The sequence below is a fragment of the Hypomesus nipponensis genome, chromosome 9 (genome assembly GCF_054491055.1).
Source record: "Hypomesus nipponensis isolate SF chromosome 9, ASM5449105v1, whole genome shotgun sequence".
Classification (NCBI taxonomy): domain Eukaryota; kingdom Metazoa; phylum Chordata; class Actinopteri; order Osmeriformes; family Osmeridae; genus Hypomesus; species Hypomesus nipponensis.
Window position 1 is genome coordinate 1,144,691 of NC_140369.1, and position 27,303 is coordinate 1,171,993.

Sequence of the window (27,303 nt, forward strand, 5' to 3'; positions counted from 1 at the left end):
GGAGGAGGGCACAGGGCCCCCGAGGAGGGCACAGGGCCCGGAGGAGGGCACAGGGCCCCCGAGGAGGGCACAGGGCCCCCGAGGAGGGCACAGGGCCCGGAGGAGGGCACAGGGCCCCCAAGGAGGGCACAGGGCCCGGAGGAGGGCACAGGGCCCCGAGGAGGGCACAGGACCCCACAGGCCCCCCCCCCCTACAGCAGAGGGATGAACACCTTTTATTAGAGAGCCAGGCTGGACTGTGGAAGGAGCCCGGTCTTTGGTCTGAATGCCCGAGGACCTGGTGTGGAACCTGGAGGGCTCTGGGGCCCTGGGGAGTGTCTCCATGTGACTCTGCATGTCAGGGTCCACATGCTCCGACGAGCACATGACTAATGGTAGGAATCAGTGAAGAAGATGCAACATTGCCCTTGAAGCAGCTTCATCCTAAGTTCCAATCCTGCCACTCACTTCCTGTTAAAATCACAGCAGCTCATCCACTGGACTGAGTGTCTCAATGGCTTAAAGTATCAGTGTGTCAGAGGGTGTGTTTTAGAGCGGTGTTTGGAAAGCCGGGGTTTGGAAAGCCGGGGTTGTTTTGAAACCACGCTTTCCTGATGACACTTGAAAGTTAGAGGATCGCCATCGAGAGCTGTTGCCAGGATGCAAAAGGATGACGTCTGGATGTGGTGGCAGACTTTCTGGGTTGATGTGTGGGCGGCCTGGATTCCAGACCCAGTTTGTTGATTCCGTGTTCCAGACCCAGATCTGCTTCCTGAGTGCCAGGAGCCCCACATGTCCAACATGCTGTTTACTCATCAGTCTAAACATTCATCAAAAACAAACGTGTGCAGGCAGGGTCCTCTCCAGAGGAAAGGAGATGACCCTGACTGGAATCCAAACCAGTTCTGTTGACTCGGTGCTAAGGATACCACTGTGGGCTCAACACTAATTAAAGTTATATCTTGAGAGGAGCCATCAAGGAGCTAGATTGCTGTCTGGGCAACTACTGCTGTGTGGACTGCTGTTCCCTCTTCCCCCCTCCTCTCCTCCCCCCTCTCCTCCCTCTTCCCTCTCTCCCCTCTCCTCCTCCCCCACTCCTCCTCCTCCCCCTCTCCTCCCCCCTCTCTCCCCTCTCCTCCTCCCCCACTCCTCCTCCTCTCCTCACCCCTCTCCTCACCCCTCTCTCCCTACCTTCACCACAACTTCAAATGGGCCTCTGCTCTCACACACCCCTTCCATGGACCAATCATTATAGGTCACCGGGCAAATCAGACAAATCAAACCCTGACAAGTCCGGCAGTTGCTATCTCCATGGCAACTGAAAGCTTAGAACGTGTGCAAGCTGCCTCTCTCCAAACATACTTTTATTCACAATTTTCGTGTCTTTATTTGTTGTATTTAAAGATGAAGAATCATTTCAGAGCCCTTTCAGTTGGTCACCTAAAAGTACACCATTGATCTTCAAGTCTGTTTTGAACGTTAAAACCTAAGTACTAGGGGTGTAGCAATATATCGTGGAACAATATATCGCAATACAAAATGTTTACAATATGTATCGTAGAGTTATGGCAATATTTTTACAATATGACGTCCGTTTGATCCTATTGGTTGAGCTACCAGCTTGCGACCTAGACTGCACATGTGTCATGCTTGCATTCATTACATTCACAGAAGTTATAACAAAAAAGCTCAATTGTATGTACAACAAAGAAAATTATAGAACATTTTTAATGTTTTGGAAATAAATCTGTTAATTGAACTTAAGTTTAATTTAAAAAGTTGTTCAAAATATTGTGATACGTATTGTATTGTACATTCAGTATTGTGATACATATCGAATCGTGAGCTGAGTATATCGTTACACTCGTAGTAAGTACAGATTTCACCCTGTCACTCCATCACAACCCTCACAAGGCCTGTGATCAATCTCAGACCTGATCCTTGTATATAGTTCACAAACAGAACCCTGAAGAGGACCAGATTTGTTCTACCTTGAGCTGAAAACATTCTGAAAACCTCTTCATTAGGAATAATCAAGTCTGATGATTATTTGTGTAGTAATTTTTACGAGCAATGTCACAGAGGGCTTCACCGATGCCTATAGATCGACACCAAAAGTCAACCTAAGCCCTCAAGGACATCAAATGAAACGGACGAGAATGGGAAATCCACTGGAAGTGGCTTTCCATGGTTCAGGCAGCCGCAGGAGACCGAGAGCGTCTGTGTCGCACCAGCAATGCAAGTGATCCCTGCTATATACCCAGCCCTATTAGGGAGGTGTGTCCTGACGCGTGATATGACGAGCTGCTAGTGTCCCCCGCATGAACCAGATCCGCTTGATTATCTCCCAATCAACGGATCGTTTAGAAGGAGACAGTATAGTCCATCAAGAGATCTGCTGAGACTGTCTCAGGGGTGGGACGGAGGCTGCAGGAGGCTGCAGGGACGGAGGCTGCAGGAGGCTGGCAGGGACGGAGGCTGCAGGAGGCTGGCAGGGACGGAGGCTGCAGGAGGCTGGCAGGGACTGAGGCTGCAGGAGGCTGGCAGGGACGGAGGCTGCAGGAGGCTGGCAGGGACGGAGGCTGCAGGAGGCTGGCAGGGACTGAGGCAGCTGGAGGCTGGCAGGGACGGAGGCTGCAGTGGAGGCTGGCAGGGACTGAGGCTGCAGGAGGCTGGCAGGGACTGAGGCTGCAGGAGGCTGGCAGGGACGGAGGCTGCAGGAGGCTGGCAGGGACTGAGACTGCAGGAGGCTGACAGGGACTGAGGCTGCAGGAGGCTGGCAGGGACGGAGGCTGCAGGAGGCTGGCAGGGACTGAGGCTGCAGGAGGCTGACAGGGACTGAGGCTGCAGGAGGCTGGCAGGGACTGAGGCTGCAGGAGGCTGCAGGGACGGAGGCTGCAGGAGGCTGCAGGGACTGAGGCTGCATGAGGCTGGCAGGGACTGAGGCTGCATGAGGCTGGCAGGGACTGAGGCTGCATGAGGCTGGCAGGGACGAAGGCTGGAACCATACAACCATACGGCTGTCAGCCATCTTGGAGACGAGAGGTTAGACCGTTTATTCATGTAGTGGCCAGCCAGACTGAAGAGATAACAGGATGGGCTCACACCTACACACACACACACACACACACACACACACAGGATGGGCTCATTCATGTACAAACACACACAGGATGGACAAGTGGTGCCTTGTTCTCCCCACTAGGATGATGTCAATGTTTTTCTGTTCACCCTCAGTCGACTCCTGACCCACTGTCTTTGTTGGGGATGCCTGATAAGAGGTGAAAATGGATTAATAATAGTGCTGTCAGTTTAACGCGTTATTAACGGCGTTAACGCAAACCCAAATTAACGGCGTCAATTATTTTATCGCGCGATTAACGCTCTTTTTGGCCTAGCAAACTTTGTAGTTTTTTTCACATGCTGTTGCAACAACTACCGACGTTAGAAAAACTACAACACCACACCGGATCTAGCTAGACCGGAAACAAAACAACAGGCACGCCAAACACTCGTTTGGCTTGCGAGCTGGCTAAAGAGTAGTAGCAGAGCCCGTTTACGGATATTAGACATTCTCTGGTAGTAGGCTAACGTTACGTTTTGAGTGGATGACGAGCGCGAGATGCCGAAATGGATGCCAATAAGATTCTGAATGGAAAGTTTGCTTTTAAAAGTTGCCAAATGGTTCTATTGACAAGACCAGTGATCTGTGTGTTTTGTCGTTGTAAACTGAGCTATCATCGCAGCACGTCCAGTCTGAAATACCACTTGGTGGCCAAGCACACAGCTGATGCGAATTCTCTGCCCCTTCGTCAAAGCCAGGCGATTGCAATGTTGTTTTCAATAAAAAAAATATTTGCACAAAGCAATCCGAACCACTTTTCTATGTTGATAAGAGCATTAAAATTTGAAAAAAGATTGGGACAAAAAGAAATCAGGGACATTTAGAATAGATAAAAATGAGCGATTAATTGTGATTAATCGCGAGTTAGCTATGACATTAATGCGATTAATCGCGATTAAATATTTTAATCGTTTGACAGCACTAATTAATAATAATATATTCACTTAGCAGATGCTTCAATCCGAAGTGACAAACACGGAGGGATTTGAACCTCGCACCACTTGATTTACAGGCAAATGCTCAAACCACCAAGCTATACCTATCCCAAGATCATGCGGCACTATTATTTCCTGTTGGTAACTACAGTCTTACCTTTACATTTAGCAGTCTAAACATGTTTACATCCATAAACTAATAATAATAATATTGCTCAAACCTCATTAGATGCAGACAGGTCTCAGCATTGGGATGAGTAATAACGAGGGCGATAGCATTGCATATTTGTGTGTGTCTTCATGCCTAAGATGACTTTGCTTGTCTTAATAAGGCCCTTTGTCATGTTCTTCTTTCTGGAGGAGATGATTGTCATGAGGGAAATGAGTTGTTACTTTCTCTACCAGCGGAAAATTGAAGCCCTCATTAGGAGTCAAGCTTAGCTTTCTGTGAAATTGTCGATTCCATCATTCGGTGTGGGAGGATGAAATAGGGAACATGTATTCTCACCAGAAGAGAAAATTGTTCTCTGTCTTTGTGAGGATAGCCTCTGCTGATTGTATCAGCAAGCTTGTCCTTTAAGGATCACATGGCAATGATCTTCTTTTCAATGCTGGTGATGGGGTGGACACTCAAAGGAAAGTTGGTTGTTTTTATTCAAGGATGGTATCTGAAGGGTTTTAGATATCTGAATTAAAGTCCCCTCTGCTTTGAGTTTGGGTGTGTTTGATATGCCCTCCCCCCGTCCTTGGCCCAAGTCTGACGTTGGGGCTCTCAGTTCTGCTTCTCTTGGTCTCCTTGTCCCCAGTCCTGGTCTACAGTCCCAGCTCCCTCATCCACCGCTTCATCAAACTAAAATGACACGTCATGATTGACATGAACGATAGGCTACGTAGATCGGGGTCCTTTTTTAGACCTTTACTTCGTTGATTAAAAAACAGACACCCTCTAAACACATCTAAATGGACTTGACAATGGTTTTGACATTGTTTTAAATAAATAGCCTACTGTGAATCGATAAATTACCCAGCAGCCTAACTTTTTAACATGGTCGTTGTGTCAGGAAAATGGAGGATAGATGTAGCCTATAGATTTAGGTTTGTTTTGCAATTGTAGGCTACTTTTAGCAATTATATTGCTATGAAAAATTATACCCGGATAATGTAGATTGAGATAGGCCTATGCCTGATGTCTAAACATTTGAAATCACAAACTACCGTATAGCCATACGTTTAACGTGGCTATATTGTGTATCAAATCATTTTTGTATCATTGTTTAATGCATTAGGCTGTATGTTGTAGTCTATGTAGGCTTTTTAAGTTGATTTTCTATAAATGTAGCCTACATATTGAACTGATGAGAATTAGAATATGAGAATGTCCTTGGTAAATCATTGTTTTCTCGTTGGGTGAGTGTTACAGGGACGTCTGGTTAAGCAAGAACACGGTCAAAGCCTGACAGTTAGCCTGCCCCGGACCAGGCTAGTTTCAAAGCATAAGTTACCATAGTAACTGAGTTCAAACTACATTGAGCTAGCTTTATGGAACCGAACGAACTAGAAATGAGTCAGACTAACAGACATAAGTCTGGCTTATTCGGTAAACTCGCTTTATGGAACAGGCTTCTGGTCCCCAGTCCTGGTTTCTAGTCCTGGAGGCACGCCCCCACCAGCGTGTTTGAGAAGCTGTAAATCCCCTCACCTTGACAGGCAGCCATGTTTGGTCTGTCTGGTCTGCGGGAAATCAATGAGAGGATGTAGTCGGCTGTACTGATGGCCCGGCCGCTTTCTAGAAGGTTCTGCAGAGCTTGTATCATCATAGCATGTTCCATCCACCCAGCCAGTCTCACACAATCACTCAGAGGTTGTGAGGGTTGAACGAAGGAACATGCATGTATGATCGATGCTGCTGCAAAAGTGGAATTGATCATGTTTGAGTAAAAGATACATGGGTATTTCCTTCTGCGTCGTGGCTTTGAGAGACCCTCTTAGGCATGTGAGAGGGGTGTAGCAGCTTGATCAACGATGATATCATAAGTGCACAGGGGAGCTGTCTCGTGCTGCTGGGGGAGCAACAAGCCAGAGCTGCTCCACAGCTGCTCCAGAGCTGCTCACCAGAACATCAGGTCTCAGGGACACGCTGAGCCCTGGAACACCAATCCAAACACCGTGAACAGAAATAGTTTATGGAACAGACGGGTTTTGAGCTAAGCCCACAGGTGCGTGATGTCACAATGCCAACGGGGGGGAGTGAGGGGGTTAGGAAAGATGGCCGCTCAGAATGTGAAAGAGCTCCTTCAGTTTAGCTGCTGTCAAGGTAAAGGTTAGTCGGAGCAGGTTGAGAGTACTGATAAATAGTTGGATTTGTGGACTAAAAACTGAAAATGTATTTTTGTAGAGAGGAATGCACAATTCACTGCAAGTTTTGCAGCAAAGTAGCCTACTTAGAATGACGCAAATTAAATAATTTACATTTGACCACGTTTTTGGTTTCAAATTTTGATTTATTTCTGCAATTCTCTGAATCTAGAGGTTTTTAATTGCTCTACCTCAAGTTACCATCTCTTTCTACAAGCTTATATCAGGGAGTTGTCTGCACAGCATGCTAGAGGGTCAGTTACAGTAAGCTCCCTTCCATTTCCTGCTCTCCTCTTAATGCAGCTAGGCTAACAGTTCTCATTCTTTGCTCTGATATCTGGGCTAGTCCATTTCAGTCATTCATCTTCTACTGGCTACATCGGAGTGGTCCTACCCTCCATTAGTCTGCACACAGCGCAAATCTATGGCAGTAAACACAATTTATGCAGGGCTTGTAGCCTTTATTTCTCCTATCGCACCGTTTCTCTTCTCCTGAAGAGCCATCTCCAGAACAGACTATTAAGGCACGTATATTATATCCATGTATCATGAAAGTTGAGAGTTGTAGCCTACGTAGCGTACACTATGTTTTTATGTTAAAAAAAAAAACGTTCTCACACGTTCGCCACCAAATTGGAGCGGCTCTCTTGGTGCGGCTGTCGAGACGTTGATATTTCAAGAGATAAATGATGCCAGATGTTCCTCAGGGTGCTCAACTTGGATCTCAAAAGAACGAAAAGAGCGTCAGCTGATGCATAATATCGTGTGTTTTTTTTCCCTTCTTCCACAAGTTCACACATTTCTCCGGTTTGAAATAAATCTTATCTGTCACTGTATTCGCTGTTCTGCTCGGCTCTGCGTGCTGTAGAGCCGAGGGGACACACAGGAAATGGACCGGGGTAGTGTAGAGGATCGGTCTCAGTCTCTCTCAGTCGGCCTGGTCAACCAGCCTGCGGCCCAGGAACGCACCTGTCTGCTAAGGTCTTGTATGGCCACTGTGGTCGCCCGCTGGAACACACACCCATGGCCAGTTAACAGTTTGCTAAACAAATACCCAGATGCAACATCGACCTCATAACCAACGTACAGTTCTAACTGAACAACACCACCATGTAAAAAAATATATACATAAATAAAACAAACATCTGTCTTACATTTGGAATTGATGTCTCCAGATTGGAATATACATTTTAAGTTTCATAGCCAACTGAAAGTTCCAAGTCTACTCAACCACCCTATAAATTTGATCAAACAAACTGAAAGTTCAGCCTTGCAGCTGGTGTGGGGGTCTCCAGATCCCATGCTGAACTGTAGCTCCCAGCTTGAAGTTCTGAGCCACTGTCCTAAATCCATTTAGTCTCCTCTGGGCTGTGCCTCACCTGCACCTTTCCATGCATCTGCTGTAGAGCACCATCCTGGTGTAAATTAGAGAACTGCTGTCCATCTGCTCTGAGCCCCACACTCTGCCCCACAAACTGCCCCACACACTGCCCCACACTCTGCAGCTAGCCTTAAGGACACACTGAGGAGATCAATACAGGACTCTGTAGGGCGATTGTATACACACATGAATAATGCAGAAAACCCATCCCTATAAAGATATTTTTTCATAATCCATATCCACTGGAGCATTCGATAGTCTGTTTCAACACATCCAGCTGGTTGGAGCCTGAGAGTGGCTTGGTGTCGTTGATCATGTGACGTCTGAGGTGGTGTGGTCTCTACCATGTACATAACTAGAATCAGAAGTTTTCTGAGTGGCATTTAGAGAGGGCGTGTGTTCTTGAAGTGGAAAGCTCAGAAGTTCTTTAGGTAGGAGTGGATCTAAAAAGTCAAAAGAGTCAACGCACTGCGTCTTTTTCTCAAGTCAAAAGAAGTGGCTTGATGGTCTTTATTCCGGCAGATAGACAAGTACAGGCAACACACTGGTACCGAACGAAAAGCCCCCAATTACCCAAAACACCTGGTAATATAGGCAGAATATTTAGCTCACACCCCCTGTCCTGTGGGATTGTGCAATATGGAACTTTCTAGAAGCTTCTGGAAGATGAAGTCACCCATCCATTACTGCGCACGCAGCCTCAGCCTTGGCTTAGGGGCTGCCGTTCACCTTTCACACAGTGTCCTGAAATAGCATGTTCCCAAAATCTCCACTCTCCTCGACCCTCAACCATGTTGTTCTCGCTCAGACCTTCCTTTCCTTACTCCGCCCCCTCCTCACTTGACGTCACTCTGACATGCTCGCATCCCGCTCCCACCCTTGGGACTTAGTAGCTCCTTAGTTTCTACTGAGAACAGCTGGAAACTCTCAGCAACCATAGCAACCCCTGCTCCCTTGCCTCTTCTTGGTCCAAACTAAACTATCAGCAGTGTTCTTCATAACAAGATACGCACACACAGAAGAGATCCTCTGTATTAAACAGCCTCACACCCTCGGCCCCCCTCCTGCCCTCCATGGCAGACCCTAATGTCTGCAGTGACATTCCATCCTGCTCAAACAGGCATTCTCCTAACATAGGTTAAAGGTGACTCCATCTATCCTTAATACCCTGCGACACAATAATCAGCCCGCCACGACATTCTCTATCATAAACACGTTTTCTTGTGACTCTGGGAAAAGGTGGTTTTCTGTCTCTGAATCTCCCTTGGAGCTGCCTGACATTCTCTCTGGAATGCATGTATCTGTTATGTTATTGCACTCAGAATATTGACCGTTTATAAAGATATGTTTCATGTGGTGTGTAAGTACACACATCTCTGCTCTTCCATAAGGATGTGGTTCTGAGCGTGTCTTGTTTCTTCAGAGTTCTGCTTCTGAAACAATACTGTGACCCAGATGAAGAGCGCATGAGATTCAAGGCATTTTATCTTAATATTATTTATCTCTGAATATCTTTACATACTCAGATAATGCATGCAGTGAATAACATTCCGAATCTGTACAATGCTGATGGGACGGAACACAATTAATTTTTGAACATATTTTATTCTTTTTGTACTCTGAATCACATTGTTCGTCGGATATTAGAATTCAGAGTAGCAATGACCCGTGGTGACCCTGGAGTCTGATTGAAATGGGAGTTGTTCAGGTCTCTATGGACAATTGTTGGAAGAATCAGGTGACAAGGCCAGGCCAAATCACCAAGGACAATTCACAACCATTTAAATTATGGAATAGTCCCTGAAGAACAGGGAGTCTACGGAGATATTCTCCTCCAACTATCAGATATACAACTTTGTTAGTGGTGATCTGGGTTCATGCTTATGATCCCAGAGCAGAGCTAGACCAACCCAGGGGATGGAACTTGGTCATGAACATGTTTACTACATCAGAGCTTATTTCAGATGAAAGCGTTGAAAGCAAAACTATTCTTGTCATTCCATTACTCAGTCACTTTGCTTTGGTAAAAAAACAACAAAAAAATGATTCATTTTGTAATTGCAGATGATCAGCAGTGTATCTCAGCTCTATAATCCCACGAGGGTTTGAGAGAAGCATGGTTGCTGACTCCAACAGGGTGTGTGGGAACGCTATCTGCAGCCACGCTACAGGACTGCAGTCATTATGTTGCTCTTACATGGACGGTTCAAGCTCAGATCCATGAATATATTACAGAAACCTGCCCTATACAGGAGCAGCTCTGAATATCTATTATACTGTTGCTTCAGATACAGGGTTTGATAGGTTTGCCAGCTTCTGTCAGGATGTGTGAGTGGATGTGTGTGTGTGTGCGTGCGCGCGCGCGTGAGAGAGAGTGTGTGTGTGTGTCAGGGTCTGATGTGGTTTAGGATCCCTGTTCCCCCCTGCTGTCAGCTGTTAAAATGGCCCTGCAGTGAATCAACTGTGAGAAATGACTTCTCCTTCGCTACGCGATGGTTGGGTGTATTCAAAGGACCTTGTCACTTACAATATGCTCACAATGAATCTCGGCTCTTGTGGGCACCAGTGAACGACCCTCCTCTTTCAGAAACCCCCCAGGCCTGCAGCCTTGTCCCTTGGGCCTGGCAGAGCACAGAAGATTGGCCCATCAGAGTGTGTTACTGGGCAGAGGATGAAGAGGTTTCAGGTACAGACCAGACAGAACACCTGCTGTAAGAAGCTGCTGGGGGTGAAAAACGCTACAAATTAGGATGAAATAGACTTAAACAACATGATCTTTTCAAGTCTGATAAAGGTGGAATCTGTGTTCCAGTGGTTTAGTATATTAGCTGGTCCTGGGAGAGTTTTCCTCAACAGCAGGGAGCTCATGTCATCATACACCAGATAAGAATGGGGGCAAGGGGGTGCGACCTGAGAGCTGATAACTGATTACACCAGATAAGGGTTGGTGTGTGTGTGTGTGTGTGTGTGTAGGGGGAGGGGGAACACCTCACTCAGTGTGTCGGCGTATATGATGTAAATATGATATGTACTGTAAATCTCTCCACATTGAGTTGATTATGTACGGTAAATAATGCGCATTACATCCCCAGCAGGATGTTTAAGATGCGTGTCTAATTCCTCCGCGGGCTGCGCTGAGACGATGCACCAAACCATCTAGAAACATTGGGAAGGCAGATCAAATCAGCTGTCTGACCCCCCTCCACACCATCATCGCTCCACACCCCTGAGCGCTAACCCTCCTGCACAGGGAAGGGCTAATAGATACATGTGGAAATGTACACGCCATAAACAAACTATGACTTTTATGTTAGTTGTCATGGGAATTACATTTTTAGTCAGGCAGTCAGAAAACAGCTGTGGGGGCTGACCTGTGGCCTGGCGAGTCAGGTGAGGCAGGTGCAGGTGAGGCAGGTGCAGGTGAGGCAGGTGCAGGTGAGGTAGGTGAGGCAGGTGAGGTAACAGACTGTGCTTTTGGACAGATGCTTCTAGAGAGCACAATTACCAAAGTTTGGTAAACATCCTGGGCTGCGTTTCCCGAAAGCGTCGTAAGCCTAAATTGATCGTAGAAACCATCGTAGGACGAATCTTAGTTTTACGAGCCGTTCCCAAAGACATCGTAGCTAAAGTGTCTCTTGAAAATTCATAACTCTTTAAAGCGAATAGATTACCCTACTCCTTATGAGCATGTTTGTGAAAGGCACGTAAGAAATATCGATGGTTTCGTTTTTTGCTCGATCGTTGCTACGATCCATCGTTATCGGGAAACGCAGCCCTGGACAGTTGGATACTTTGAGAACCCTAGACTTGAATGGTGCTGTCGTCATAGATTAGATTTTAGTTTTAGAGCTCATTCAAAGAGTCGTGATGGTTTCCTTGAGGATAAAAAAGCATAATAGCGTTCTGACTTGGTAGCCAGGAGCTCTTTCAGCCTTTGAAGGGTTCCCTCGTCTTCGAACTAGCAAATTGTTGTTTTATTTGAACATGGAAAAATCTCTCTTCACAAGCATAGCAAATAGAAGGCATCTGTTTGTTCAACAGTTTGTGGGAGTTGACGTAATATGCTTCTGGTAGAAGTGTATAATATGTTATTGTATGTTATGTTATTGTCGCTTGTGTTCAGTTCTTGCGGTGTACATGGTAACGTAATCTAAAACATGGATTAACCAGGTATGTCATGCTCATAGCGTCTCTGGGTCACAACCAAGAAGACCACCCGATTATCTCAGGTGGATAAACATTTAGACAGAAGATATCAACACATCTCTCTGTCCATGTTTCGGCTCTGAGATAGTGAGGTGGCCAGGCTGGGGCTCCTGCCTGGCACCCTGGCACATCCAACCCTGAATCTGCAGCATGTGGACATCCGCAGACACCCTCTCTGCCTCCACTGAGTGGTGGAGGGGAAGGGAGTGTTCATCATCTGGCAGGTTTCTGTAGGTATTACACAGACTTTGCTATTTCCCCTGAGGACTAGCTCACTCTTACCTTCTCTTGGAATCAAAGTGTGTCTCTCCCTCAGTAGTAATATGGTCATTAGCGTTTCACAGATTCTCCTCAGCGTGTCCGAGGGGTACTGGCATATTGGAGAGCTCTGTAGGAGAGGGAGGGAAAGAGAGAGAGAGCGTGACAGAGAGGGGGAGAGAGAGAGGGAGAGAGAGCACGACAGAAGAAAAAGAGGAAGGAGAGAGAGAATAGAAAAGGGAGGATGACTGGTGAAAAGAGAAAATGACTCGAAAGGACTGACTGCTTCATCGACTGCTGCCAAACTGAAACAGGCATGTTAACAGTTTCCACAGAGAACAGTCTGTTTTCAACTGAAGGCAGTCAGAACGGGAGGTTTTCAGAACTTGGGCCTTTCAATGTCGAATGAATACAAAGTCTTGCAGTATCAAATGTGTTAATCTCAGGAATCTTTCAAGGCATATGTGATGGTCATGATCAGGGTAGAGGAAGATTCTGAGGCCCTCATGTACGTAGATTTGCAAACGTAGCGTTATCAGTGCCATGGCCAACCCGCAGATTGCGCACGCAGTGATACTTCAGTTTACGTCGTATTTTCCAAACCTGCAGTTCATCGGGTAATCAGCGCCTTTCTCCGCCCACTACACCATACAATGCGAACATTTAAACGTGCAATTGAATGGGCTTCCTTCTCTTTCTATCATGGATCAGCCACCAAAGTCAAAACAGCGAAAACAAAGTGATAACAAAATTGATGTGCTTGTTCAGGTAACAGCAAATTTAAATATAAGGCCGGAATTCCACACCTACACACAAAAATGCCATCTGGACCAAAATTACAAATTCCATCAACTGTAATATTGTATGGTTGCTTAATCTGTAACGCGTAATTATTTCGTGTTCACTCAACTGAAAAAGTGTGATCCTCTCAGCTCATCTCCTTGGCATATGTCTTCGTCTTGCTCAGATAACTGCTGCCATTTCACCAGGAGGCATTTGCGAGGGAACCCGCATCCTGGTTTACACCTGCTTTTATGTAAGAGGCGCAGAATTTTCACCGCAAAATAGAGGCGCGCTTTTATGGGCGGTTTTTGTACACCATGGAATACATAATTTGGCGCACTTTTCGCATCCCCTCCCATCTCTTTATGGGGAAACTCACACTTTCCCCATGACCCCCCCGTGAATGCATATGCATGACATGGAAAAGCGCAATTTGCCATTTTCAGTTCCCGCAACAGGCAGTCTGCGCTTTTACCTCAGTGCAGCATGTATGTACATACCTCTCCATGCTTTTCGCGCATGTTGCGAAACAAATACTCCTGAAGTGGGTGCAAAAGCATGAGGCCCTGACTGTGTTCTGTACTGGAAGAGAAGTGTTGCATCATCTCATTCAGAATGTTTGAAAGAGACGTGGGAAGGCATTTTTATGTCTTCCAACCTTGGGAGTCCATGGCAACCATTCAAATGAAAGATAGAAATGTGTGTGGGGGGGAGTGTGTGTGTGTGTGTGTGTGTGTGGGGGGGGGGGGGGCTGGTGAGAACACATGACACAATGTGAGAGACAGGCACATGATTCCAAACAAGGCTGCAGTGCCAAAGAGGTTAAAATGAGTGAATAAATAATACATGAATCCAGAAATCTCTCCTCTCTGTTCTGTCTGCGGCTGATCCTCATGCGTCTGGTCTCCCTTCCAGGAGTTCACCCCAACCCTTCAGCCCTGAACGGACCTGCTGCCTCTGACACCACCCAGACCTTCCCCCAGGAGCACACTCCACCCTCCTGATCGCAGAGGGACGGAGGGGACGTCTGTTCTACCTGTGAGAGAGATCTGCACAGCCGCCGAGGGTAAACGACAACAGGAGGAAGAGGAGGAGAGAGGAGATAACTACCACGCTGGTGAGAGGATGGAGTGAGGGAAGGAGAGAGGTGGTGAGAGAGAGAGAGAGAGAGACAGAGAGAGGGACAGAGACAGAGAGAGGTGGAGACAACAAAACAACGACAGATAAATTAGCCTGTGCAGGAGCCAAGCTCGTATTCAGATTGAACCGACTGCTCAAGACATGGCACCCCCCTGCTCCTCCAGCTTCAGGAGCCACTAACACCCCCGTCTGGACACCCAGGAGCAGCTGGGCAGCGCCCCCAGATCCTGCCAGCCTTGAGAGGGGATCCTTGTTAAGCTGAGGCCATGACTCTGTGTGTTCTCCCTGGGTCCTTCTCCAGTCTGTTCCCCCTGCTGCTCCTCCTCTGCAGCTCTCTGTCCCCAGCAAGGCAGCCCGGCCCAAGGGCCCTGGACACACGCACCTCAACTCCATTCGCATCGATGGGGACATCTCCCTGGGGGGGCTGTTTCCAGTGCACGCCCGGGGCAACGAGGGCAAGGCCTGCGGGGAGCTGAAGAAGGAGAAGGGGATCCACCGACTGGAGGCTATGCTGTTCGCCCTGGACCGCATCAACAATGACCACTTCCTGCTCCCCAACATCACGTTGGGGGCCCGCATCCTGGACACCTGCTCCAGGGACACCCACGCGCTGGAGCAGTCGCTCACCTTCGTCCAGGCGCTGATCGAGAAGGACGGGACGGAGGTGAAGTGTGCGGGGGGCGGGGCGCCCCTCATCACCAAGCCTGAGAGGGTGGTGGGCGTGGTCGGAGCCTCTTCCAGCTCCGTGTCCATCATGGTGGCCAACATCCTGCGGCTGTTCAAGGTGAGAGTTGGGGGGTGTGGGGGGGGGGGGCAGGGGGCAGGGGCAGGGGGGGGCTGTGCCTGCCAGCTGATGGTTGGGACAGGGATTCCCTGGTGGATGTGGGGATGAGTTGAGGTGGGCTGGAGATGGGTAGATGAATCCAGAGTTGAATCCAGGGAAAGGGAGAAACTGGTAATTCGGTAATTTGGTGATGTGGTGAATCTGTTGAGAGGGTGAATCTGGTGAAGAGCTGAATTTGGTGAAGTGATGAATTTGGTGAGAGGCTGAATCTGTTGAAGTGGTGATTTCAACGACAACGTTGTTTTCCATCCAGCTTACTGTAAGTAGATTTTTCTGTTATCAGTACTTTTAACTTTCACTACATTTTCAAGCCAGGCTCGGTATTAATCTGTATTTGGTGGCATGATCAAAATGATGTATTGTCATTTTGCGCCTATTTTTCATTTCCTGGCAATTACGCAAAACAAACGTAAGATAGTCTACAAAGCTAGATGGAGCAAGGAAGAAGGCAACAAGAATATTACTCCTCCAAGTTTCTAAAGGTTGAAAAAAATATTTTCAATTTTTTCACAAAATATTTTCACAAAAAAGGTTTGCATCATTGATGAGTACGTGATGAGAACTCTATTCTACTCTGCTCTGCTCTCAGTACTCTGTTTTAGGCTTCTCTGTTCTCCTCTCCCCTCTCCTCCTCTCCTCCTCTCCCCTCTCCCCTCTCCTCCTCTCCTCCTCTCTCCTCTCCTTTCATTGTGTGAAAAAAGTTTCTAAAGGTTGAAGAAATATATTTTTTCAAAAACATTCAATTTTATTTCCGAAAGGTTTCAAATAATATATATACAAATTAAATACAGTAAAACATTTGCATGAGTAGCCTACTTGTTGAGTGTGGACTACCAGACCCCCGCCAGCCGTCCTCAACCCAGCCTGCCTGTCAGGTGTGGCCGTCACACCCCGGGTTCCCTGGTGACTAGTCTTCCATCAGACCAAGGACATCATCTTTGGCTTCTACTGCTCATGCAGGTTCGTGTGTCTTCTGTGAAGTGTTAAAATAGGTCAGCGTGTGCACGAGCTGGGAATGTTTCCTGCCTGTTGAAAGACTACAGAAAGACTACAATTGATTTATTTATATAAGTCATTAAACAATCTGTTTCCAACAGCTAGGCAGGAAAAAATATTTTCGAAATTAAGTTTCAGAAAAAAAGGTTCAAGGTTAAAATAATATTTAAAAAAAAAGAAGTTTGGGAAAAAAAAGTTTAGAAAGGTTGCAATTTCTTTTTCGAAAAAAGTTTTTTTTCAAGTTTGCCTAATTGAGTACTTGATTAGGACTTTAACTTGAGTAAAAAAGTGTAGTCAGTACTTCAACTCTTACCAGTATTTTTAAACGGATCTTTAAATTGAGTATTTGTACTCCTACTTGAGTGAAGGTGAGCTGATCTTACCTCTTGTTTTGTCACAGCACATTCCATGTTTTCCTCGTCGCGACGTAACATGTTGTTTATGTGTCGGCGACCGCACTGTATAAAATTGTTGATTTATTGAGTGGACAAACGCAGGTCGTAAAGACGGAAACAGCCTAGTTCACAATGAACACATCCTCATCGGGTCCTAACCTAGTTCACGATGAACACATCCTCATCGGGTCCTAACCTAGTTCACGATGAACACATCCTCATCTGGTCCTAACCTAGTTCACGATGAACACATCCTCATCTGGTCCTAACCTAGTTCACGATGAACACATCTTCATCTGGTCCTAACCTAGTTTACAATAAACACATCCTCATCGGGTCCTAACCTAGTTCACGATGAAGACATCATCATCGGATCCTAACCTAGTTCACGATGAACGCATCATCATCGGGTCCTAACCTAGTTCACAATGAACACATCATCATCGGGTCCTAACCTAGTTCACGATGAACACATCATCATCGGGTCCTAACCTAGTTCACGATGAACACATCATCATCGGGTCCTAACCTAGTTCACGATGAACACATCATCATTGGGTCCTAACCGCGTCATCAGATCCTCCTGCCACTGTGAATGAGGGGTTTTCCTTTGAGAAGACATGTTTTGTGTGTAAGCGAGTGTTCATTCAAGCATACACTTACTAAAGGGCCATTTAGGTTGGATTCCACGCTTTGATATCATTAAGAAAAATATGTTTGAATAAAGTATGAATAAATTGCTACATGTTTTAATGATTTTTTGATAACGTTAACTTAAAACATGATTGAGTACAGATCCATTTAAGAATCCCCCCGCCCCCCCCAGCTGGCTGGGTCGACTCGGTCCTCGCCTCACCAGTAGCTGGGAGATGAATGAGTGTTTATCCAGGCAGAGCCCCTGGTGTTGGTGGGGCAGGCTGCTGTGATGAAAGGGGCTCCTGTCAGGGAGCAGGGCCCCAGGGGGGGCCGGAGAGCCCTGGGGGCGGATCCGGCCTGCCCTCCAGCATGGCCCGGGGAGATCCCAGCACCCTGGATACACACATTCACACACACTTACGGTACACACACACACTCACCCTCACCCACACACACTGGGTCTTACACACACACAGAGACACAGATAACACATACCTACACACACACACAGCTGACATTGCTCTGGCATGTACAGTATGTACTGTATCTACACACACACAGCTGACATTGCTCTGGCATGTACAGTATGTACTGTATCTACACACACACAGCTGACATTGCTCTGGCATGTACAGTATGTACTGTATCTACACACACACAGCTGATATTGCTCTGGCATGTACAGTATGTACTGTATCTACACACACACAGGTGACATTGCTCTGGCATATACAGTATGTACTGTATCTACACACACACAGCTGACATTGCTCTGGCATGTACAGTATGTACTGTATCTACACACACACAGCTGACATTGCTCTGGCATGTACAGTATGTACTGTATCTACACACACACAAACACGAGGAACGCTCGGTAATGAGTCTCCTGCTGCGCTCTCTGATCCCCCTCTCTCTCTCTCTCTCTCTCTCTCTCTCCCTCCCTCCCTCCCTCCCTCCCTCCCTCTCTCTCTCTCTCTCTCTCTCTCTCTCTCTCTCTCTCTCTCTCCCTCTCTCTCTTTCACACCTCCGACCCTGCGTCATTAGCTCTCATTTCCTCATCATCAAACTACACAGAACGGATGCGAGATATTCCACATCCGACTCCCTGTGATCTCCGCTGCGTTTCCCTCCCACCCTGCCTTCCCTCACCTTCCCCCCGTGTGACACCCCTCCAGACCCCCGCCAGCTGTCCTCAACCCAGCCTGCCTGTCAGGTGTGGCCGTCACACCCCGGGTTCCCTGGTGACTAGTCTTCCATCAGACCAAGGACATCATCTTTGGCTTCCACTGCTCATGCAGGTTCGTGTGTCTTCTGTGAAGTGTTAAAATAGGTCAGCGTGTGCACGAGCTGGGAATGTTTCCTGCCTGTTGAAAGACTACGATATATTTATTAAAGTCATTAAACAACCTGTAACACTGTAACATACACTTAATTGTAGCTAATGAGCACTTAAACACTTAAAATACCCTTAAAATCATACAATGTAGAGAAAATGAATTATCATGAACATATGGGATATCAGGGTGTGAGAGGGTGAGCGTGTGAGAGGGTGAGGGTGTGAGAGGGTGAGGGGGTGAGAGGGTGAGGGGGTGAGAGGGTAAGGGGAGAGGGTGTGAGAGGGTGAGGGGGTGAGGGTGTGAGAGGGTGAGGGGTTGAGAGGGTGAGGGGGTGAGAGGGTGAGGGGTGAGGGGGTGAGAGGGTAAGGGGGAGAGGGTGTGAGAGGGTGAGGGGGTGAGGGAGTGAGGGGGTGAGAGGGTGAGAGGGTGAGGGGGTGAGGGTGTGAGAGGGTGAGGGGTTGAGAGGTTGAGGGGGTGAGGGAGTGAGGGGGTGAGAGGGAGAGACATGTGCACTCACACACATCTGTAACACTGCACTCACACACGTCTGTAACACTGCACTCACACGTGTCTGTATACACACAGCGGCACACACACACAAACGTGCACACATGCACACGCACGCACAAACAGGCTCAGACAAAAGCAGACACACACAATCAGGCACATTGTGCACGCAGCCCAGCAACCACCCGCCTGTAGTTAGCAGGCTTGAGAAAAGTGTTCCCTCAGCAATGCTCCTGCATACAGATCAGGTCCAGAACCTCCTCATGAATATTTAACTACTGAAGGAGGTGGGAAGGGGAGAGGGAGGGAGGGGTAGTAACAGAGAGAGGAGGAGGGAGGGAAAGGGAGGCAGAGGGAGAACCCTCGTCAGAGTGCGATAGACACAGTGAGGCAGCTGAGCAGAGGGGGGTTCACCTGGAGACACAGTGAGGCAGCTGAGCAGAGGGGGGTTCACCTGGAGACACAGTGAGGCAGGGGAGCAGAGGGGGGTTCACCTGGAGACACAGTGAGGCAGGGGGGCAGAGGGGGGTTCACCTGGAGACACAGTGAGGCAGGGGGGCAGAGGGGGGTTCACCTGGAGACACAGTGAGGCAGCTGAGCAGAGGGGGGTTCACCTGGAGACACAGTGAGGCAGCTGAGCAGAGGGGGGTTCACCTGGAGACACAGTGAGGCAGCTGAGCAGAGGGGGGTTCACCTGGAGACACAGTCAGGGCAGCTGAGCAGAGGGGGGTTCACCTGGAGACACAGTGAGGCAGCTGAGCAGAGGGGGGTTCACCTGGAGACACAGTCAGGGCAGCTGAGCAGAGGGGGGTTCACCTGGAGACACAGTGAGGCAGCTGAGCAGAGGGGGGTTCACCTGGAGACACAGTGAGGCAGCTGAGCAGAGGGGGGTTCACCTGGAGACACAGTGAGGCAGCTGAGCAGAGGGGGGTTCACCTGGAGACACAGTGAGGCAGCTGAGCAGAGGGGGGTTCACCTGGAGACACAGTGAGGCAGCTGAGCAGAGGGGGGTTCACCTGGAGACACAGTGAGGCAGCTGAGCAGAGGGGGGTTCACCTGGAGACACAGTGAGGCAGCTGAGCAGAGGGGGGTTCACCTGGAGACACAGTGAGGCAGCTGAGCAGAGGGGGGTTCACCTGGAGACACAGTGAGGCAGCTGAGCAGAGGGGGGTTCACCTGGAGACACAGTGAGGCAGCTGAGCAGAGGGGGGTTCACCTGGAGACACAGTGAGGCAGCTGAGCAGAGGGGGGTTCACCTGGAGACACAGTGAGGCAGCTGAGCAGAGGGGGGTTCACCTGGAGACACAGTGAGGCAGCTGAGCAGAGGGGGGTTCACCTGGAGACACAGTGAGGCAGGGGGGCAGAGGGGGGTTCACCTGGAGACACAGTGAGGCAGCTGAGCAGAGGGGGGTTCACCTGGAGACACAGTGAGGCAGCTGTCACCAGCCCGTCCCTTCAGCACTTACCTGTCACAGCTGGAGGGGCCACCCTGGGATCCCAAACAAAGCACGTCTGAATCTGTGACACTGTAACAAGACTAAACCATGGAATATAGATATTTAAGCCGTAGAACAGTGACGTAAAGTTGCATACAGAAGGAGCATCCACCGTGATGAATGAACCATGGCCAGGCGTGAGATGTGATGACCTCCAGTGAAGCAGCATTGTACCTGGCTCAGCACGTGGGATATTGATGTGTCCATATGGGCATCCAGCCGAAGACAGGCTATGTGCGGTCAGTCTTCCTCTGATGTGTCGGTGAGGTTCATCTATAAGCCAGATGTTCAGCCTTCCACACAGCAGCAGACCATCTGCCCACACTGTAGAGAGACTACAGAGGGAGAGGGAAGGGTCAAGGGATGATGATTGGTTGGAGCTGAACTTGCGTTGTGGGTTAGGGTTAGGGTTAGGGTTAGGGTCAGGGTTAGGGTCAGGGTCAGGGTCAGGGTCAGGGTTAGGGTTAGGGTTAGGGTTAGAGTTAGGGTTAGGGTTAGGGTTAGGGTCAGGGTTACGGTCAGGGTTAGGGGTTAGAGGTTAGGGTTAGGGACTTGTAGTCTGTCAGGAGGGTTAGGGTTAGGGTTAGGGTTAGAGGGTTAGGGTTAGAGGGTTAGGGTTAGGGACTTGTAGTCTGTCAGGAGGGTCAGGGTTAGGGTTAGGGTTAGGGTTAGGGTTAGAGGGTTAGGGTTAGGGTTAGGGACTTGTAGTCTGTCAGGAGGGTTAGGTTAGGGTTAGGGACTTGTAGTCTGTCAGGAGGGTTAGGGTTAGGGTCAGGGTTAGGGTTAGGGTTAGGGACTTGTAGTCTGTCAGGAGGGTTAGGGTTAGGGTTAGGGTTAGGGTTAGAGGGTTAGGGTTAGGTTAGGGTTAGGTTAGGGTTAGGGTTAGGGGGTTAGGTTAGGGTTAGAGGGTTAGGGTCAGGGTCAGGGTTAGGGTTAGGGGGTTAGGGTTAGGTTAGGGTTAGGGTTAGGTTAGGGTTAGGGTTAGGTTAGGGTTAGGGTTAGGTTAGGGTTAGGGTTAGAGGGTTAGGGTTAGGGTTAGGTTAGGGTTAGGGTTAGGTTAGGGTTAGAGGGTTAGGGTTAGGGTTAAGGTTAGGGTCAGGGACTTGTAGTCTGTCAGGAGGGATGACATGCCTCAGTGTTCGTACTGAAGCAACACAGAACTATGTTTTTTAGGGGGGGGGACTTCAGTTGTAACTAAGACTAGTTCCAGCGTCTCACTACAGCATATTTTGACGGACCTATCAGGACGGGGTGGGCGTGCTCCAGATTGTTTTGTGACGCATGCCAATAGGCTAGTGTGCAGGACTTTTTATGCTTCTTATTGGTTTAAAACGCACGTACGCCTTGAAGAGTTTAACCTTTCTCAACTGCCTACATGTCAAACTTAGCAAACAGTTAACATGCTGAAGCAGAATATAGTCTACAGTTCTCATTATTTAGACTACGCATGACTGAAAACCTAAAGTACATCAAAACTATCAAATAAACAAATAGGAAAAATACATAGATAATAAATAAATAAAGGCTGTGTTGATGTGCTGACTGTGAGAGTTGTGTGGTGACAGCAGATGGATGTTGTGTGACCTGACAGATCCAGACAAGCATCTCCTCTACAGCTGCCCTGGTGCAGTACCTTCACTTCCCTTAAAGGTCACCTGACAGGAAGCTGACAAGCGGACAGGTCAGGACAGAAGAAGCCTGGAGTTGAACTAAGACTCAGCCGTCCAATCATCCATCACATCCACCAGAGAGAGATAGAGAGAGAGAGAGAGAGAGAGAGAGAGAGAGAGAGAGAGAGAGAGAGAGAGAGAGAGAGAGAGAGAGAGGGGGGCAGAGGGACAGAGGGGGAAGGAGAGAGGGGGAACAGAGAGAGGGGAGCAGAGAGAGGGGGAAAAGAGAGAGGGAGAGCTAGAGAGAGAGGGAGAGGAAGGGAGAGAGAGATGGAGGTAAAGAAAGAGAGGCATGGAGAGAAAGGGAAAGAGAATTGTGCTGGTATGAATTAGTTTGAATTCTCTGCTAGTCTATCATAGGAGCCACATTGTAATCCACATTCTGTACACCCCTGGGGGTCACATGACCCACACCCCTTGGGGTCACATGACGTACACCCATTTGGGCACGGAGGAAGGTGAATGTTTTCTGAAGAGCATACCTGGAGGCCTCAGTAGGTTGGAACATGTATCAAATCTATTTAAGCTACCCCCCCATGAATAAAAATGCATTTCTGGTGGATGTAACATAGTTTTACAGGCTGGCTCACCTTCCTCCAGTTATCTCCAAGTCCTGACAAACATGACAGCAGGAAACGACATCATCAGGCTAGAAGGGCTAGACTACTTCCTGTACTGCGTCTGGTGAGCAAGACTCCATCATCTCTCCGTCGTTCACTTTCCCCATGGCGCCTCTCGCACACAAACAATTCTCTCTCCTCACTATTATCTGCGAAATTACAAATTCAAGTGACAGCTAAGTAAACATTTACGAAAAGAAAAAAAAAGCTCCTTATTTAACCAACGTAATGGAAATTTTACTTCACTGACCAGGAGCTATGCATTAGCATTTTATTTTGGGTTTAAACTGTTATTTCTTAATGGACAGTATGTTCTGCACAGCACTGCTGCAGGCTTTATGTACTGCTGTTGTCTGATAAAAAAAAAAAATATCCTGTAAGAAAATTACTGCTTTTAGCTAGTGTTCATATCAAATCATGATTACGGCAGCATTGTCTTCCTGAGTCTTCCAAGTTTCTAAAAATCACAGTTGTGAAGTTGACAGTTATAAAACAGTTTTGAATCTGGACTGGTTGGACAAAAAACAGATATAGGGGTTTGGGGGGAAACAAACTAGAATCCGTAATGACAACTTTCGCATGATTTATGTTCTGTAAAGCTAAATGTACCTCATAAAGAAAGATCTGCTTTGTTTGTCTAAATCACTTTCTACAGCATTTCAGTTGAAGCTCTTCATGCTGTTGTAATTTCCATCCTTATTGTATCAATACTCTTCCCCTTCATCTCTCACCTTGCCACTGGGTTTGAGATTTCAACAGCTGGGGCGGAAGGAAATGAGATTTCCTTTTTAAAGGAAATTAGATTTCCCTTTTTCATCTCAAAACAGTTAGTAATTCAATCTCAGGTGCCAAAATAAAAAAAGGTGTTATGGTGCTAAATTGACCTTTCTAAGATACTGATGGCTCTGCAGTCTGTGTCCTGTTAGAAGCCTGGAGTCTGGCCCAACGGTAGTCTTCAGGTGTTAGTTCACCGTCCCTGAAGACTAGGATCTGTAGAGATCTAGAGATAGTCGAGTAGTTGACAAACCTGAACCGTAAGTGTTGATGTGAAGTTGGTGCCACACACCCTAACCCTCCCTTTATCAGAAGCAGTGCTCTCCACAGTGATGGCAAAAGTACACACATCCTTCACTCATGTAGACTACAGCTTTTCACAAAAGTAGCCATTACTACTACCTGTTTTGAAAGGAGATGAGAGAGGAGGAGAGTTCAATAGATTACAGTAGAATTTAGTAGTCCTCATCAAGTACTCATCAATGATGCAAACCTTTTTTAGAAAATAAATCGCTAATATTCTATGTAAATAATATTCACACAGCTACATAGTACATAGCTACATAGTACACAATAGACAGCTACATAGCACACAACTACATACCACACAGCTACATAGTACACAATAGACAGCTACATAGCACACAACTACATAGCACACAGCTACATAACACACTATAGACAGCTACATACAACATAGCTAAATAGGGCACAGCTACATAGCACACAGCTACATAGCACACATCTACATAGCAAACAGCTACATAGCAAACAGCTACATAGCACACAGCTACATAGCACACAGCTACATAACACACTATAGACAGCTACATACAACATAGCTAAATAGGGAACAGCTACATAGCACACAGCTACATAGCACACAGCTACATAGCACACATCTACATAGGGCACAGCTGCATTGCACACAGCTACATAGGGCACAGCTGCATTGCACACAGCTACATAGGGCACAGCTACATAGCACACAGCTACATAGCACACAGCTACATAGGGCAATCACAGCTACACAGGAACTACAGACTTTTCGCAAACCTCAGTGATACGGAAATCCAACATGAAGCTTTGTGTTGTTTCCAGTTCTACAGGTATTCTTATCAAATACAGTCTGTACACAGTAGCAGATTCAAACCCTTTTCCCCAACTGTTAAACATATTTGTTAAACATGCAAAACATATTTTTTTCCAGACAATAGACAGTCAAAATTGCTGTGTGTACTCAGTGGAATAGCTAATTCATGCTGACTCACTCTGCTAGACCAGATACATCTTAAAGGCAGCCACAGTCTTCTGTGACCACAGTCATAACAAAAACACATTTAGATTAAATGAGGGTGTGAAAAACCTAGAATAACTTTGGTGCTTTGGTGTGGTCTGGACAGCGAGAGGATCTGGATCAAGATAAAACATCCCAATCTGCAGATTCAATATTTTTTAAGGTTCAGAACCTAGATCTTCATCGGGCTTCACGTTTTTTGTTGCTCAAGCCAAGACAAAGAGCAGAATCACGCTTACATATGACACAAAACAAACTATACCTTTCGAGTTTTGAGTCTCTGTTGATCTCATTTAGATCAACTCTGAACAGCAGATTGTTTTGTCCGGGAGAGAGAGACTTGTCAGCATGCAGAAGCAAGTTTACTTTTTTGTTCCTAGTGTTGTCATCATGATAGATCTGTCCTCACCATGTGATTGGTTTTAATATGAACACCAACAGATCAGCGTCGAGGCAGATGGGGGCCGTGAGATTGATCAGGCGTGTAGATTGGGTGTCCTGAGTCTACATTTGACAATGTATTCATTTATTCCAACTGATATCCCATTACTGCATGTATGAAGTCCAGCAGAAGGTCAAGGATCAGAAGGGCATAGTTCCAACACTATGTTGTTATCAGAAGGGCACAGTTCCAACACTATGTTGTTATCAGAAGGGCACAGTTCTAACACTATGTTGTTGGTTATTTCAAGTATGTTGAGTCAGATGTTTTGTTCACCACAAGTGATAATAGTGGTAGAAAAAACCCTCTTCAAGTTTTTAGTGATTTTGTATCTAAGGCACCATGAGACCAGCTTGCTGTTGTCTCTGATTTCATGAAGTGCTTGAATGTGCTCCTGTGTGTGTGTAAAGATGATAATATATTACATTCATATAGTTCAGCCTGAGTTGAGGTTATTGCTCAATCAAAAATACCCCTTTTTTCTTCTCAGATCTAAGAGTCATCACGTCCAAAACCACGCCACTCGAACAGCATCTGTTGCTTTTCAAACTGCCAACCGTCCTCCAGGCGTGAGGCCTTCCTGTTCCTCAGCTCAGTTAGAAAACAGCTCACACGCCCGGCACACTTCACCACAGGACGGCTTTAATACACTCAGTGATGGTTTTATGCCGGTGAAGACAGCCCTGGCATGGCCTCCCACACCAGAGACGCCACTGTCCATCACCTCCATGTTTAAAGAGACAGGGAAGTGAAGCCTGGAGAAAGATCACAGTCTTTTATAGACGATTAGGCAGCAGAATGGTCGGATGGAGAGAGGAGGAGGAGGATGCTTCGTGGCTCTGAGCATCCAACAGGGTTTGACACAGTCCTTCCTAGTGCCTGAACAAGTAAACAAGCCAGCATGCAGGGCTCTGCTGTGATGTATGTCGTGTTGTTGCTGTGGAATTGTAATGTTTAAAGTATACCAACACAGAGTCTGCGGTTGGGCTTATCTTAGCTGTCTGGTTGGTTTTCATCAAATTCGTTTTGTGATTTCTCCAAACACAAACACACAAAACGCAGATTCATAAAATGATTAGACACGTGGAAAGCCAAGACAAGAGGCACATAAATTAATAATAAAATAGAGATGTTTTAGAGGGAATGTGTCAACTGTCAGACGTACCATAGTCAAAATGGTTTGTTGTATCGGAATTAGCCAAACCCTCAAAATGCTGTGAATCTACAACTCACATTTACTGTCTGAAGAGAGGGTGTGTGACCCCTCAGGTCAAATCAAACAGCTGGCAGTGACATCACAGCTGGCAATGACATCACAGCTGGCAATGACATCACAGTCTCTCACCAGCGGTTTAAGACGTTTTTTCTAGAGAAGGCAGCTGTGTCAGGCTGCCTCTAGAGAAGGCAGCTGTGTCAGGCTGCCTCTAGAGAAGGCAGCTGTGTCAGGCTGCCTCTAGAGAAGGCAGCTGTGTCGGGCTGCCTCTAGAGAAGGCAGCTGTGTCGGGCTGCCTCTAGAGAAGGCAGCTGTGTCGGGCTGCCTCTAGAGAAGGCAGCTGTGTCGGGCTGCCTCTAGAGAAGGCAGCTGTGTCGGGGTGGAGCGGGGTGATGGTGTCTGGGAGAACTCTTGGTGAACTGTCTGGGTGGTAGAAAGCCTCAACGCCAAACTGTCAGACAGGCCTCATTAAACATGGCGACTGCTTTCACAGACCAGTGAACTGGTTAATGTGTGATGTGACTGATCAATCGTGTTGGTATTCAAAGTCATCAGAGGCAGTCTGTTTTCTAATTGTGTGCATGGATATAGTTGCAAACGTTATGAAATATAATAATAAACACATTTTGTGGGTGTGGACAAAACCACATGATCCAGTACGATTCATGTCTGGATCATAGCAGAACCTGACATTACAGCTGACGCTGACTGTCTGTGACGTCCACTTCTGCAGCACACAGACAATAAACAGGTCTATGTGCTGGACGGGACGACATGGATGGAGGGAGGATGCCAGGTGATCACAGCTGTGTGCCGGTCAGCTAGACAGGTGATCACAGCTGGTCGTGCAGTGATGTGAGAGCAGCCGTGTGTGGCCTGGTCTCCAGGTAATCACCTGTCTGAGAGGCTTCA

At 47.3% G+C, this 27,303-nt stretch overlaps 1 protein-coding gene across 1 annotated transcript in view; it reads left to right on the forward strand.

Moving 5' to 3' along the window:
• LOC146272242 (metabotropic glutamate receptor 4-like) overlaps nt 1-27,303 on the forward strand; it is a 121,506-nt gene that overhangs the window by 12,299 nt on the left and 81,904 nt on the right. The window contains 2 exon segments of the mRNA XM_084704878.1: nt 13,937-14,506; nt 14,509-14,945. Coding sequence (XP_084561004.1) covers nt 14,428-14,506; nt 14,509-14,945 — 516 coding nt within the window. The 5' untranslated portion in view covers nt 13,937-14,427.